The 14,406-nt window shown below is 37.6% G+C and overlaps 1 protein-coding gene across 9 annotated transcripts in view; it reads left to right on the top strand.

The window, feature by feature from the left end:
* Window positions 1-13,311, top strand: part of ZEB1 (zinc finger E-box binding homeobox 1) — a 70,493-nt gene extending 57,182 nt beyond the window's left edge. For all 9 annotated transcript variants that reach the window (XM_073002978.2, XM_020800808.3, XM_078378567.1 and 6 more), the window contains 4 exons: window positions 1,651-1,756; window positions 4,232-6,039; window positions 9,261-9,441; window positions 10,785-13,311. In XM_073002978.2, coding sequence (XP_072859079.2) covers window positions 1,651-1,756; window positions 4,232-6,039; window positions 9,261-9,441; window positions 10,785-11,356 — 2,667 coding nt within the window. In that variant the 3' untranslated portion in view covers window positions 11,357-13,311. The remainder of the gene's footprint in view (window positions 1-1,650; window positions 1,757-4,231; window positions 6,040-9,260; window positions 9,442-10,784) is intronic.
* The last annotated feature ends 1,095 nt before the right edge of the window (window positions 13,312-14,406 follow it).

The following is a 14,406-nucleotide window of genomic DNA, read 5'->3' as shown; positions in this document are numbered from 1 at the left end:
AGTAGAATAACACTAGTTCTGCATGTTATGATACAGTTTTTGCTGATACCTAGTTTTATTGTTATTAAAACAATTTGAGAAGAGATCAGTTATATACTACCTCAGTTGGATATATAACAGTTGGGTATATAACAACCTTCCAAATGTTGCTGGACTGCAACTCCCATGGAGCTGAGCAGTTGGCTATGCTGATAGCGAGTGGCTGTCTAACTATCTGAAAGGCAGAGCCATACATTTCCTACCCTTGCTGCATGTAATTAATTTTGGCTGTCTCTGAAAGAAAATTAGATTTGATGAATTTCTAAAAGTTCCTTCTATGCATAATGAAATAATCTATTCCACCACACACAACAACAACCAGGGCATTGCTCTATTAGTTCCCTTCAATGCTAGGTACAGCTACTGTATTTGTAAGATGGAAGTGTATTAAACAACCCTAATTAGTGTGGTACTCCACTCTTCTCTGCCATTTCAGAGAAGAGGCTTCCTGTGAACCTTCTGCTGCAGGTGGGCAGTGCATTTCTGCACAGTTGAAGAGAAATTTCTTCCATCTTGTGCATAGGCAGAATAGAATGTGTTCCCCGTTTCATTCTCACCCTGTGACAGCCTTGTCTGAATAGCCACAAATGGAGCAGTGGGCATCTAGTTTCCACTTACTTTACAACCTAGGGAGATTTAAGTTGGAGAAGCATTTAAGTTCAGTGATTCAAATCAAAATGAACAATTAATTGGAAAGGTGGAAAACCACTTGCTACAGCATAGCTCTTTCTTTAGAAAATTCTTCACAAATTAAGAATAGAAATCCCTGGAATCTGAACCTTTGCAACCTGTAAACTTATTTCAATTCAATTCAGTATCTATTAAAAATGTTTTAAAGCATAGAAGGGGAAAACAGTTTTTCTTCCGCTGGTAAACAATGAAATGACTATCTGCCTATTGAAAAAATATATCTTGTAAGTGTCTTAGATATTAGCTGCTGCCGCCTTAAAAATAAATAATGCTTCTGGAGCTAAATATGCTGCAAATATTTTAAAATATGTTGACAGATAATTTTTGTTTATGAACCAGTTTATATTGCTTCAGTGTAATTTCTTGATACTGTAGTAATTATTAGTTATCTGCAAACTTAGCTAACTTTTGAAATATAATATCTGTGCATCTACTGTATTTGGAGAATGAGTTGTGATTACTTGAATTTATTACTGAACTACCTTCTTTAGAGCACTCCTGTGATGCCGTTACATAAAGGAATTCAAGGCCAACAGTAAGAGCTGGAAGCATGTAAATGGAAAAATCAAGTCAAATAATTAAAATTTAAATAGGCTTTAATGTTTCTTTCTCTTGTAACCCAGATTCTTTGGATTTCTTTTACAAACAGAATAAGGGAATGTCTTCCTGAACTTCATAGGCATGAAAAATGGCAATACCATCTCTGCCTGAAATTTTGATATAAGGCAATGTGATTTTTATGGCTTATTTTTTTTCCTCACTCACCTATTTCCTTACTTGTTTTTCACAAGCAATATCTTCAATCATATAATGATTTATTTAACTCTATTAAATTTTGAATTTATCTTTTTCTTGTTGCAAGTAAGAAATTCTTCATATCTGTGTTTAACTATGTCTTGACCTGCACATTCTGTTTTACAGAGACATGTGACTCAATCTAGTGGTAACCGAAAATTCAAGTGCACTGAATGTGGAAAAGCTTTCAAATATAAACATCACTTAAAGGAGCACCTACGAATCCACAGTGGTAAATATATATCCTAGGTCTTCTTGCCAGAGTAGGATTTTTTTATTTTTTTTCTCAGTTCTTTAAAATATGCATCTACTTCTACCTTCAAACCAGAAATAAACTATGTCTGGTTTGAGCTGCTACTTCTAACTTTTCAATGACCAAATAAAGTATTTATTTATTTATTTTGAAAATGTATATATTTTTTATTTTTATTTATTTTATTTATATCCCGCCTATCTGGTCGGTTAAGACCACTTTAGGTATATACCACTGTCTTAGTGTGAGACACTACCGTAAGAAGTTTACAAAGATAAAATAAATGATAACCCCAGCCTCCCAACAAAACCAATAAGAAAAAAACCCTACATTAAATAAAACTCCAAATGAGGCGGAGTAAACAAAAGTATGGATGAACAAGCTAAGGAAGTTCTATGCAGACAAATTTCACTGTACAGTGTCAACGCAGTTCATCTTCATAGCTGTTATACTAGCTAAAGTTTAACAACAAATAAGTTGTCCCAACCATTGGGTATCCAGTATTGCTTTTAACAAGCACTTGTTTTAGAATTGTTGCTTGGTTGGATTCAAAGGTATCTTTTACTTATATGGGCTGATTTGCTGCTTCTGCCAATAATGTTCAAATATCTTATCACAGCTGCCTGTGCAATGTTTTGTGTAATAGAATCATTGAAGTGCTTGATACAACATTAGGTGACCTCTTCTGCAAGCATTTATGGAGCAACACTAGCAGCTGCATTCCTTTCATTCATACTTCTTTCCCTTCAGCACAATGTATGTATTTGATGTCTAGTTAGCTATAGATGTCATGACAGCTGTCTGGGATTTTGCCAGTTTTTAAAAAACTGGTGGGTTTTTTTTTTAAGGGAGTAGTATATACAATGCCACATTGCTGGTTCATCTCGATTTTTGGAAATTTATTCTTAATGATGCACGTATAGTACTAATGTGATCATTTGAAAAAAATTGAGCACAGTCCAGTAGAATGAAATGATGATTAGACTCCCATCCTTGGAAAGAAAGTGAAAAATTTTGTGCAAGCTATGTTGTTTTTAGTGTGACTTAGAGGGTGACTAGATGGACATTTAGCCTGCTGGTTGGTCCACTGAGGGATAGGCTAATTTGTTCCTTTTGCTGGCGATAAGATGACATAATTGCTAGAGCAAACCAGCCTGCCCCCAGAGTGTTCTTACTCACACTTTTATCCTTTTTTAGGTGCAGGTAAAATGATTCCATTTTGGTTTGATTCCGGCATGTATGAGATCTCTTGGATTGAACAAAAGTGGCTGACTTTTTGGGAGCTGCTTAACTGGAAAATGGCTCAGCATTCCTTTGGAGATCAGAGGGGAACAATGATTTGAATTTTTTTAAATTGGTTCTAAGTATCAGATATGTTTTAAAAGGTGTTTTTTTAAGTGAGAAGTTTTTATGTCTCCCTTCCCTGCCAAAGGCAAGGAAGATTTAAAAGGAAAGCTTCCCATTTCTCAGTTGAAGATTTAAAAGGAAAGCTTCCCATTCAATTGACGAATGAAAAGATTCACCTTTTAATCTTCCTTGCCTTTGGAGACACCCCTTCCACTCCAAAGGCAAGAAAAAAGCTTCCTATTTATTTTTGTTGGTTGCTAAATGATGCAGCAAATCAGTGGTGCTTTAACAGCGCTTTTACAAAATGTTTCAAAGCATTGCTTTAATACTTTGGCAACAATTTAAAAAGAAAATCCAAAACATCACCCTTCTCTTGCCTTCCAAAGGAGAGCTCCGAGTAAGTTTCTAATTAAGCAGCTTCTCTAAACAGACAGCCGCAATGATCTTGTGAAATGTTTTACACTTTCCTTTTAAAATGAAAAATCTTGATCATGCTAAACAGGATTGCTAGAGATGTGATGTGATTTCCTGACTTGAAACCACCCAATCTTTGCAGGTAGATATAAGTACTGCACAATGCACATCTACCCAACCTTGACTGACCTTAAGCAGCCCTATTTAGCCTGATCCTGCCCACTTCAATTTGGCTGTCTAGCCAAGTCCTTGATAATAAACCAGCATTCACTAAATTATGGCCACTGTGGTATTTTAAAGACTTGAGTGCAAAATTACTTAAAAGTCTGGTGTAAACGTGCATATGAATGCAGATCAGTTTACCATTCATTTTGCATCTAAAGACTTGAGTTAATTAAGATCCCCTCCCCCCTGAGAGACACTTTAGGCCTCTTGTCAACTTTGTGCAAAAAATGTGAAACTAAATCGAAAGTATCACACCATATCAAAGGCATGAGTGCTGCAGAACCCTTTTTAGCTATGTGTAAACTTTTGTGCAAGTTTTCTGCCTGCAGCTGTTTTCCTTTCAGTTCTTTGATCCAGCCTAATTAAGATCAGTATTGGTATTTCTTTTTAAATGAAATTACTGAATTATTGGTATTTCTTTTTAAATAAAATTACAACATTGCTCTCTTTCTTTTTATGTGTATATAGGAGAGAAGCCATATGAGTGCCCAAACTGCAAGAAACGTTTTTCCCATTCTGGTTCCTACAGCTCCCATATAAGCAGTAAGAAATGTATTGGTTTGGTGCCTGTGAACGGTCGAGCACGAACAGGGCTGAAGACTTCTCAGTGCTCTTCCCCTTCCCTTTCTGCATCACCAGGTAGCCCAGCAAAACCACAAGTACGACAAAAAATAGAAAACAAGCCCTTACAAGAACAACTCCCCGTAAACCAAATTAAAACTGAACCTGTGGATTATGAATTCAAGCCTATAGTGGTTGCTTCAGGAATCAACTGTTCAACTCCATTGCAAAATGGGGTTTTTAGTGGTGGTAGCCCCTTGCAGGCAACCAGTTCTACTCAGGGTGTGGTACAAGCTGTTGTTTTGCCAACTGTTGGTCTGGTGTCTCCAATAAGTATCAACTTAAGTGACATTCAAAATGTACTTAAAGTTGCCGTGGATGGCAACGTTATAAGGCAAGTATTGGAGAACAGTCACACCAATCTTACATCCAAAGAACAAGAAACAATCAACACTGCATCCATACAACAAGCTGGACATTCCGTCATTTCAGCTATCAGTCTTCCTTTGGTTGATCAAGATGGGACAACCAAAATTATCATCAACTATAGTTTGGAGCAACCTAGTCAAATTCAGGTTGTACCACAGAACCTGAAAAAAGAGAGTTCTGCCTCAACGAACAGCTGTAAAATTGAGAAGTTACCAGAAGATCTTAGAGTGAAGTCTGAGAAAGAGAAAAACTTTGAAGGAGACACCAATGATAGCACTTGCCTTCTTCATGATGACTGTCCAGGAGAACCAAATGCACTTCTAGAATCAAAGCACTATGATATCAAAAATCCCACTCAGCCATCTCAGCTCATTAGTGCAGAAACTGAGAAGTCTGAATCCCTTCTTTCTCCAGAAGCAGGGGAGGCTAACCTATCTCCTGGTCAACCTCCTTTAAAAAATCTTTTATCCCTTCTAAAAGCATATTATGCATTAAATGCACAACCAAGCTCCGAAGAGCTATCAAAAATTGCAGATTCAGTAAATTTACCGTTGGACATAGTAAAAAAGTGGTTTAAAAAAATGCAAGCTGGCCAAATTTCTGTACCATCATCTGGACCATCTTCCCCTGAGCCTGACAGATTAAAAAACATGGTTGATAATGATGACCAGGCAGGTCTTCCAGCTTCAAATGAAGAACAGGATGACACATCTAATTCTGTAACCTCTCTCAAGGCAGATAAACCACAGACTGTATCAGCAGCATCAGTTCAGAATGGCTTACGGAGTAACACACCATCCCCATCACCCCTTAACCTGTCTTCATCTAAACATTCACAGGGTTACTTGTATCTTAATGAAGGTGCCCAGGAAGAGCCACAAATAGAACCTCTTGACCTTTCACTACCAAAGCAACATGGAGAATCATTGGAACGTTCTACTATAACCAGTGTTTACCAGAACAGTGCTTACTCTGTCCAAGAAGAACCTTTGAACTTGACTTGTGCAAAAAAAGAACCACAAAAAGACAGCAGTATTACAGACTCTGAACCAGTTGTAAATGTAATCCCACCAAGTGCCAATCCCATTAATATTGCTATACCTACCGTCACTGCCCAGTTACCTACAATTGTTGCCATTGCTGACCAGAACAGTGTACCGTGCTTAAGAGCCCTTGCTGCCAATAAGCAAACCATTCTTATCCCACAGGTAGCTTATACATACTCAGCCACAGTTAACCCTACAGTTCAAGAAACACCAAAACAGATGCAGTCCAATGGAAGTCAGGTACCTAAACTTATTAGTGTTTCTATGTAAATGTTTTAGTTTATGAAGCAGGTGTTAAATCTAGAAGGTTACAGACATGTTTAAGGAAATGTTCTCATTTTGATTTTGATTATTTTTGTCTGTGTATAGATAAAAGTTATTCTTTCTATCTGTGCATATACTTCACACCCTCAAGCAAGGGGCAGTCATTTCACCCTGTTTGCTAGATGCCGTATAGTTGAACCATATACAGTCGTGCCTCGCATAGCGACGATAATCTGTTCCGGAAAAATCGTCGCTATCCGGATTCGTTGCTATGCAAAAAGAAAAAGCCCATAGGAATGCATTAAACCCCGTCTAATGTGTTCCTGTGGGCTTAAACTCACCGTTCTGCGAAAATCCTCCATACGGCCGCCATTTTCGCTGCCCGGTATGTGAGGAAATGGCGCGAAAACACTGCAGGCGGCCATTTTTTTCCGCCGGCCATTTTGGAACCGCCGATCAGCTGTTGGGAAATCATCGTTATGCGAAAATTTGTAAGCGTAACAGCTTACCGATCATCACAAAGCGATTTTTACCATTAAAAACATTGTTATGCAGTCGCAAAAACGATCGCAAAAAATCCGTCGCTATGCGGATTCGTCGTTAAACGAGGTGCTCGTTAAGCAAGGCACCTCTGTATTGGATAGCACACGGTATATTCTCATGGGAACTAGAAACACATTAGATAAAAAACCTATAATGGCATATTTCACAGCTCTGGCAGTGGTGGTGTGTTTTCCCAGTATTTGTCATGTTATAACACACTTCTAAAAACTATCTAAATGAAACATCGTGAATGTGTGGTGTTTCTTGTGTCTTTTTCCATAACCTATGTCTACATTTTAATAATGGTAAAGCCAAAAAACTGTACCAAATATTAGCTAAATTGACATATATTCTCACTTGACACCACTAAGCAAGTTGCTATACAAATACCTGTACTGAGTTTGCCAGTGACTGCATTAGTTTCAAATTGTTTGCTATAGTTTCCGTTTTCAAATACTGCTTTTTCTTAGCACTTTTAACTTCTCCACTATTTTCAGCATGTTTTCCTTTTCATCATTTGCCACGCTATCTTGTAATCCATTTGGGTGAGTGATGTGACTTCTGTTTACAAGGGTCTGTGATGCTATCACAACAGGCATGGCATTGTAATATTATCAACTACATTGTGATGTTACCATGACCAGACATATTAAATGGCAGAATGGGTTGTTAAAGCCTAAAAGAGCATGGGTTTCAATAAATATGAATATGTGATATGAGATTTGTCTGTACGATCAGTGAAGGGTCCTGCAGAAACCACAGTAGTATTCCTACTTCCAAGGGCTCCATAAGTACAATACCCACCCACCCAAGTAATAGATTTGCTACAGAGGCCTATCAGGTCCCTGCTGTTATGAACTTTTGCAGGGTCCAAACATGAATAACTTAAATGGAAGCCAACCTAAGTTACGTCTAGGAAGGAATCAAGGCAAGGATACTTCTTTTGCCACATCTGTGTCTGCTGTGCAGTAATAACTGGTGGTGCTGCGGGTTAAACCACAGAAGCCTCTGTGCTGCAAGGTCAGAAGACCAGCAGTCATAAGATCGAATCCACGAGATGGAGTGAGCTCCTGCCAGCCTAGCAGTTTGAAAGCATGTAAATGGGAGTAGATAAACAGGTATCACCTTGGTGGGAAGGTAACAGCATTCCATGTCTAGTTGCGCTGGCCACGTGACCACGGAAACTGTCTACGGACAAACGCTGGCTCTACGGCTTGGTGATGGGGATGAGCACCGTGCCCTAGAGTCGGACACGATTGGACTAAATGTCAAGGGGAACCTTTACCTTTACCTAATAACCCTAAAAACCTTTGGGGGCTAGATACTGATAATGGTAGACCATAAACCCAGTCTTTTTGCCCCCTTTATGCATATGGAGATGTTTCCATTTTCCAGCTTGTGTACTGAGGGCCACCTGATGAGTCTAATTTTTATTCTTGGGAGACTTCTTAAAATTACTTAGTTTTCCCGCTCATGCAGTATTATGCAACTAATATTATTATGTGTCAAACCTATCTAAATCTTAACCTAATCTTACATTACACTACAGTTTGTAAATGTCTGATTGCGCAGTGATCATATTGTTATTAAAATACTGTATATTACTAGAAATTTTCTTTGTTTACCTTGTTGATAGCATTATGGAATTAAAACTATTTGCAGGTAGGAGCCTTTAGCATAGATAAATTAGAACTACACTGAGGTGTATAAAGGAGGATTGAAGTGATTTTAAAAACATACAGTGGTGCCTCGCTTAACGACAATAATCCATTCCAGGAAAATCGCTGTTAAGCAAAAACATCGTAAAGTGAAATTTAAAAACCCATTGAAACACATTGAAAATGGTTCAGTGCGTTCTAATGAGCTAAAAACTCACCGTCCAGCAAAGATCCTCCATACGGTGGCCATTTTCGGTGCCTGTATAGCGAGGAATCCGTCCCTAAGCACAGTGGGGAGCCATTTTAAGCACCCGGCGTCCATTTTGAAAACCCGACGATCAGCTGTTTTTGATCGTCATAAAGCAAAAACCAGTTCCCAAAGCAGGGAGCCGATCATCACTAAGCGAAATTCCCCCATTTAGACCATCATTTTGCGATCGCAAAAACATCGCCGTAAAGCAGATTTGTCGTAATGCAAGGTAATCATTAAGCGGGGCACGACTGTACGTGTAATGCTTACAATAATTGGGGGGGGAATCCTAATTGAAAATTATCATGGCAGCACCAGCATAAGGAGGCATTTGGGCCATATGTTCATTAAGCTTTCTTAAATGTTTTTAATAGTAATATATAAATATTAAGAGATCCTAATAAATACATAGCCCAATTGCTTTCTTTTACTTTCCAGCCCATAACTTTCCTACAAAGCATTTTTAAAATAGTTAATTTACAATAGTTTTCTTAGCTTGAAAACCTGTGCTTCAAGCAAGTCTTTAACCTAAATTTCTGTCTGCTCTGTGACATGTAGATATTCATGGCCTTTCACCTACTAGCAAAGTTGGAATAGTTTGTTAAAATAGAGAAGTGCCATTGTGTAAATTTTAATGGAAATTTGCATGAGCACTAAATATAAGCTGAGATTTTACTTTTTATTATATATCTTGTTATGAGCATTTTGTTTAAAGAGGTTTAATAATTCTGTTCCTTGTTTCTTAGGATGAAAGACAAGACACTAGTTCAGAAGGGGTATCAAATGTGGAGGATCAGAACGATTCTGATTCCACACCACCGAAGAAGAAAATGAGAAAGACAGAAAATGGAATGTATGCCTGTGATTTGTGTGACAAAATATTTCAGAAGAGTAGCTCTCTTTTGAGACATAAATATGAACACACAGGTATGTGAATAAGAGATTAAAGGGTGGAGGTTCATTTCTTGCTTCCCAGTCTTGCTTTATTCATAGACGGTGATCAGTACTGTAATAGCAGATAGACAGAGATGGACATACAGTACTCATAATTGTGTATATCACACCACCTCTACCCACACTGTATTCAGATGAGCAAGGCTGTTCAGATGAGGATGTCGCTCCAAACATGCATTTGTCAGAAGGCTACACAACTGGCTGATTTTTTTCAAAAGCATGACAAGCTTTGGTTAGTAACCCAGTTGTTCTTGGACTGCAGTTCCTAGAAGCCTAGGAACTGCAGTCCAAGAACACCTGAGTTGCCCAAGGTTGGGGACCACTGTCTTAATGCATTAATTTAAAATGCAGCTTGTAGTTAGAAAACAATGAGCAATTGTCTGTGTTTGGGAGGACAACATGAGGAAGTAAATACATATTTACAGACTTGGGTATGGCCAGACAGATATCCTGAGGCCAGCCACATTTGGTGCACACCTGTTTTCCTCATTCATGCCTCAAGTTGAACAATGGGAAAAGTGAAGCCAAGCTAGAAAAAAACAATCCAGAAGACGTAAGGTAGAACAAGACTTTCTACTTTAAAGTTAGACCTCACCCACCCAATTAATTAGCGAATAGGGCTGATACATAATTGACAAATGTAGCCGCTCTGTTACATCTAGTTTTGCCCTAGCCTCAAGTGTAACACTAGTTAGCCAACACTAATGTTGATACAAATAAAAAGTGGTCCACCTGAATCAACACAAAAACAATGATGTCTACATTTTTTTCTAAGTATTGACTGCATTCTTAAGAGTATATGATTTGTTTTTTATGAACTAATCTTTTGGAATAAAAAATTATTGTTAACCTAAAATGAGTTCCACTAATTTAATTCTTTACATTTTCTTCCTTTTGCAAAATGATCAGTCTTTGTAATTTCCTTTCGTTTCCTAAATTGAAACAAGTATCTGTGGAACTCTTCACTTTGAATCATCTAGAAAGCTTAAATTCAACCTCGCCCAAAATAAGGCTTAATCTCCCTCATCATCCCATGTGTAAAGGGTGTGTAGTGCTGCTGAGAACTCACTAAAAGGCGGAGGCAGAGCTTCAAACATTGTGATGTCTGGCCATTGCAAGGAGCAGCCACAAAGAAAGCTCGATATGTTCATGTGTTAATTAGTAGGAAATAGTAGCCACATTTCTTTAACTTTGTCTTGAAATAGTTTGGTACAGAAAGGAAAAACAGGGCTAATTGCCTGTGAGTACTCTGAGCAGGTGTGGCTCAGTTACCTGAGCACACAAATGCTTTAAAGTTACTTTGCTTTGTTTTTCAGGTAAAAGGCCTCATGAGTGTGGGATCTGCAAAAAAGCATTTAAACACAAACATCATTTGATTGAACACATGCGACTGCACTCTGGAGAAAAGCCCTATCAATGTGACAAATGTGGGAAACGTTTTTCACACTCGGGGTCTTACTCTCAGCACATGAATCACCGCTACTCCTATTGCAAAAGGGAAGCAGAGGAACGCGACAGCACAGAACAGGAAGAGACGGCACAGGAACGCCTCAACAGTGAGCCTGCCGGGACTGGGGCTTCTCCCTCACAGCTTGACTCTGATGAGAGAGAGAGCTTGACGAGGGAGGAGGAAGAAGAGGAAGAGGAGGAGGAGGACAGTGAGAAAGAAGAGGAGGAGGAGGAGGAGGAAGAAGACAAGGAGATGGAGGAGCCACAAAAAGGAAAAGAATGTGGGAAATTAGAAGAGGAAGAAGAGGAAGAGGAAAAAGAGGAGATAGCAGAAGGTAGCCCGAAGGTTAATGAAGCTGTAAATGAAGAAAGCAGTGTTGAGCAAGAAGTTATACAGAAAGAGGAGCCAGTGTCAGACAAAGGAACAAGTAAAGCTTAACTGATGTGTTTTTGTACAAGAAGAAGAAATCTCTTAACTGGTAATGAAGGTTGCTCTGTACTCTACTTGCTTTTCATGGAAGCACAGTACCCTGTGCACTGTGATTCCTGTTCACTACTGTGTAACAAAATTTAAAAAAAAACAGAAAATATGAAATATATAAATATATATATATCCAGGTGTGCCTGAACCTCAAACCTAATAATTTTTCACACAGTTTTCAAAGTTAGGAACAAGTTTGTGACCTGAAACAGATTAGAAGAACATGGTGACTCTGGAAGCAAATAGTTAACATGTTATAGGAAACATGTTTTGTTTGATATGTGTTGGACATCAGTTTGTTTTTATCAGTATTAGTTTTTTCACCTTTTTGTTGGTTAATTTTTCAACTGTACAATTGGGAGAGATTTATGTTGCTTTTAAAAATTTTTTATCAGTGAAACAATTCTGCTAATTCCGCTTCAGTATTTTATTATATTTTTAAAATGTGAGAACTTCTGCACTACAGAATTCCCTTAAGCATAAAGGTATGATGCAGTTCCAAATGATGCTTGACTACCTTTGTAAATTCAGCTTAGAAGGTAGCAGTTTATAACATTTGTATGTTGTTAGTAGAACATGTTCTCATTTAAAGTGTATTGTTAGCCTTAAGAAAGCAGCTGATAGAAGAACTGAAGTTTCTTACTCATGTGGTTGAAAATGTAGTTTGAAAAGATTGTGGTGGGGTTCTGATTGCAGGGACTAACAGTGTTAATGCTGGTGAGGACAGCCAAGTTGTCAAAATCAGTGTTTGTAATTGTGTCTGGGGTATGTAGTAAAATATGAAGGATATGACATGAAGCTTTGTATCTCCTTTGGCCTTATGCAAGACCTTGTGTGCTGTAAGTGCCATTTCTCAGTATTTTAAAGGCTGTGCCCAGCCTTTCTCCAATGTGTGGCCTACAATAACTAGCATTTGTTGATTTTTATTAAACTTCTGTAAACTAAATCATGGGGGGAAGAACACTTAGCCATCTGAAAAGTAAAAGCACTGGTACATTTCATAATGCAATTGTTCAGTACCTTTTTTCCCTTTAATTAATTATTTGGGAAATTTCTCTACAGTAATTGTGAAGGAAATTTCTGACCTGTTTTATTGGTTTAATGAATTTCAGAAAACCTAGATGACATGTTATTGGGCTCATATGTTTCCAAATGTTAGTTATTCTGGACCCCATTTATTGACAATGTTACCTGATTTTAACCTATCAGTATTATTTTATTTCTTTTAGTTTTTAGATCTGTGCAACATTTTGTACTGTATGTTTTCAAACCTGGCAGTATTAATACCCTTCTTACTGACATATGTACCTTTTTAGTTTTAGAAAACTTTTATATTTATGTGTCTTATTTTTATATTTCTTTATTTATTACACAGTGTAGTGTATAATACTGTAGTTTGTATTAATACAATAATATATTTTAGTATGAAAATTTGGAAAGTTGATAAGATTTAAAGTAGAGATGCAATTGGTTCTCTTGCATTGAGATTTGATTTAACAGTGTTATGTTAACATTTATACTTGCCTTGGACTGTAGAAGAGAAGAATTAAAATGGGAATGTATCAATTTTACAATTGCAATCAATTCATTTTACCTTTTCCCAGTTTTTAATATAAAGCTCTTAAACTTTGAAATTCACTGTATGACTAATAGCATGATGCTGTGCGGTTTTATTAAGAGATTAACCTAACCATAAAACAATTGTTTCCTTAGGTAAGCCATGCTAGAATAATCTTCAAAATAGCGTTGGGAACAATGTTTAACATTTCTGTGCCAATTTGTTCCTGTATTCATGTATGTGAGTTACAAATCTGAAACTTCTTTTTTTTTTTAAGTTCCTTGTTACATCATGGTCATTTTCTAGTTTTCTACCAGACTCCCCATCTCACAATAAAAAGCGTCAACAAGCCTGACTCACTGTCTTTATTGTAGTAATAAAGTATGGTGATTACCCTTTGACATATTGTTGCATTATTGAGATTGTATATAGACTATTATTTCTACAGAGCATCAAGAAGAACTTTCTCGACACTGGTGTCAACATACTAGCTTTGATTCCCGTTAACTCTACAAATGTAATGTGTGGCATTATGGGTGGCAAGAGATATTCCTGTAAAAAAGCAACTTAGCATTGTCTTCCTAATTATAGCCTCTTACATCTGTTGAACTAGATGAACATAACATCTAGGTCAGTAGTTAAGTGTACCAGTTTCACTGTTAAGGGGGAAATAGCCATTTGTTTCAATAAAGATGTACTTTCTGAAGCAGCCATCTTTTCATATTCATAAACATTTCTTAGTATTTTCATGAATACTACAGAGTGTTTTCTGTCAGGGATATTGGCAAGTCTTTGGTACCAAGTCTCAAGCCCCAGTCTGAGAAAGAGGACTGGGTAGGAGGGCGGGTGTCAAGTTCAAGTCATTTGGGGGGGGGGGGAATTTGAGTCTGAGTTACCAGTGTGACCTAAGTTTGACTTGACAGCAGGTCCTGCAACTTAAGTTCTCATCCCTGCTTTATACAGACAGATGAAATGTTATATTCATCTACAGCAGTAATAACAGACATGCTCCTGGAAGAATGCTTTCAGTTTTCTAAGCGACAACTTGGAAGTACAATGAATACCTGTAAGGCAAAGTTAACCAGAGATTGGGAGGACATGAAAATAAATGTGTGCACCACAGGCAATGATGGTTCTGTGGCACATTCCCAAATGTGTGCCTTGCCTAGCTTCAAGTAATCAGGTTCAGCTTAGTGAAGAAACAAATCTATTAGGCCAAGCATCTGTTGTATGTAGGCAAATAGATTATTTGAGTGGTTTAGTGGGTTTCGTGAGGTCAGGAATAAAGCAACAACTCTGAATCTGTTTCTAGTAGTTTGGGGTTTTTGTTGTTGTCTTTTGTGGTCTTTAGATTTCTAAGGATCTGTAAATAATGTCTAACTGACTTTTGTGTTCTTATTTACACAATACGTACAGACAAAATACTGCTGGACTCTTTTGAAGGGTAATC

This window comes from Pogona vitticeps, chromosome 6 (assembly GCF_051106095.1).
Source record: "Pogona vitticeps strain Pit_001003342236 chromosome 6, PviZW2.1, whole genome shotgun sequence".
In the NCBI taxonomy this organism is placed as follows: Eukaryota; Metazoa; Chordata; class Lepidosauria; order Squamata; family Agamidae; genus Pogona; species Pogona vitticeps.
The sequence above is the reverse complement of the archived record's forward strand: the minus strand, read 5'-3'. Positions and strand labels throughout refer to the sequence as shown.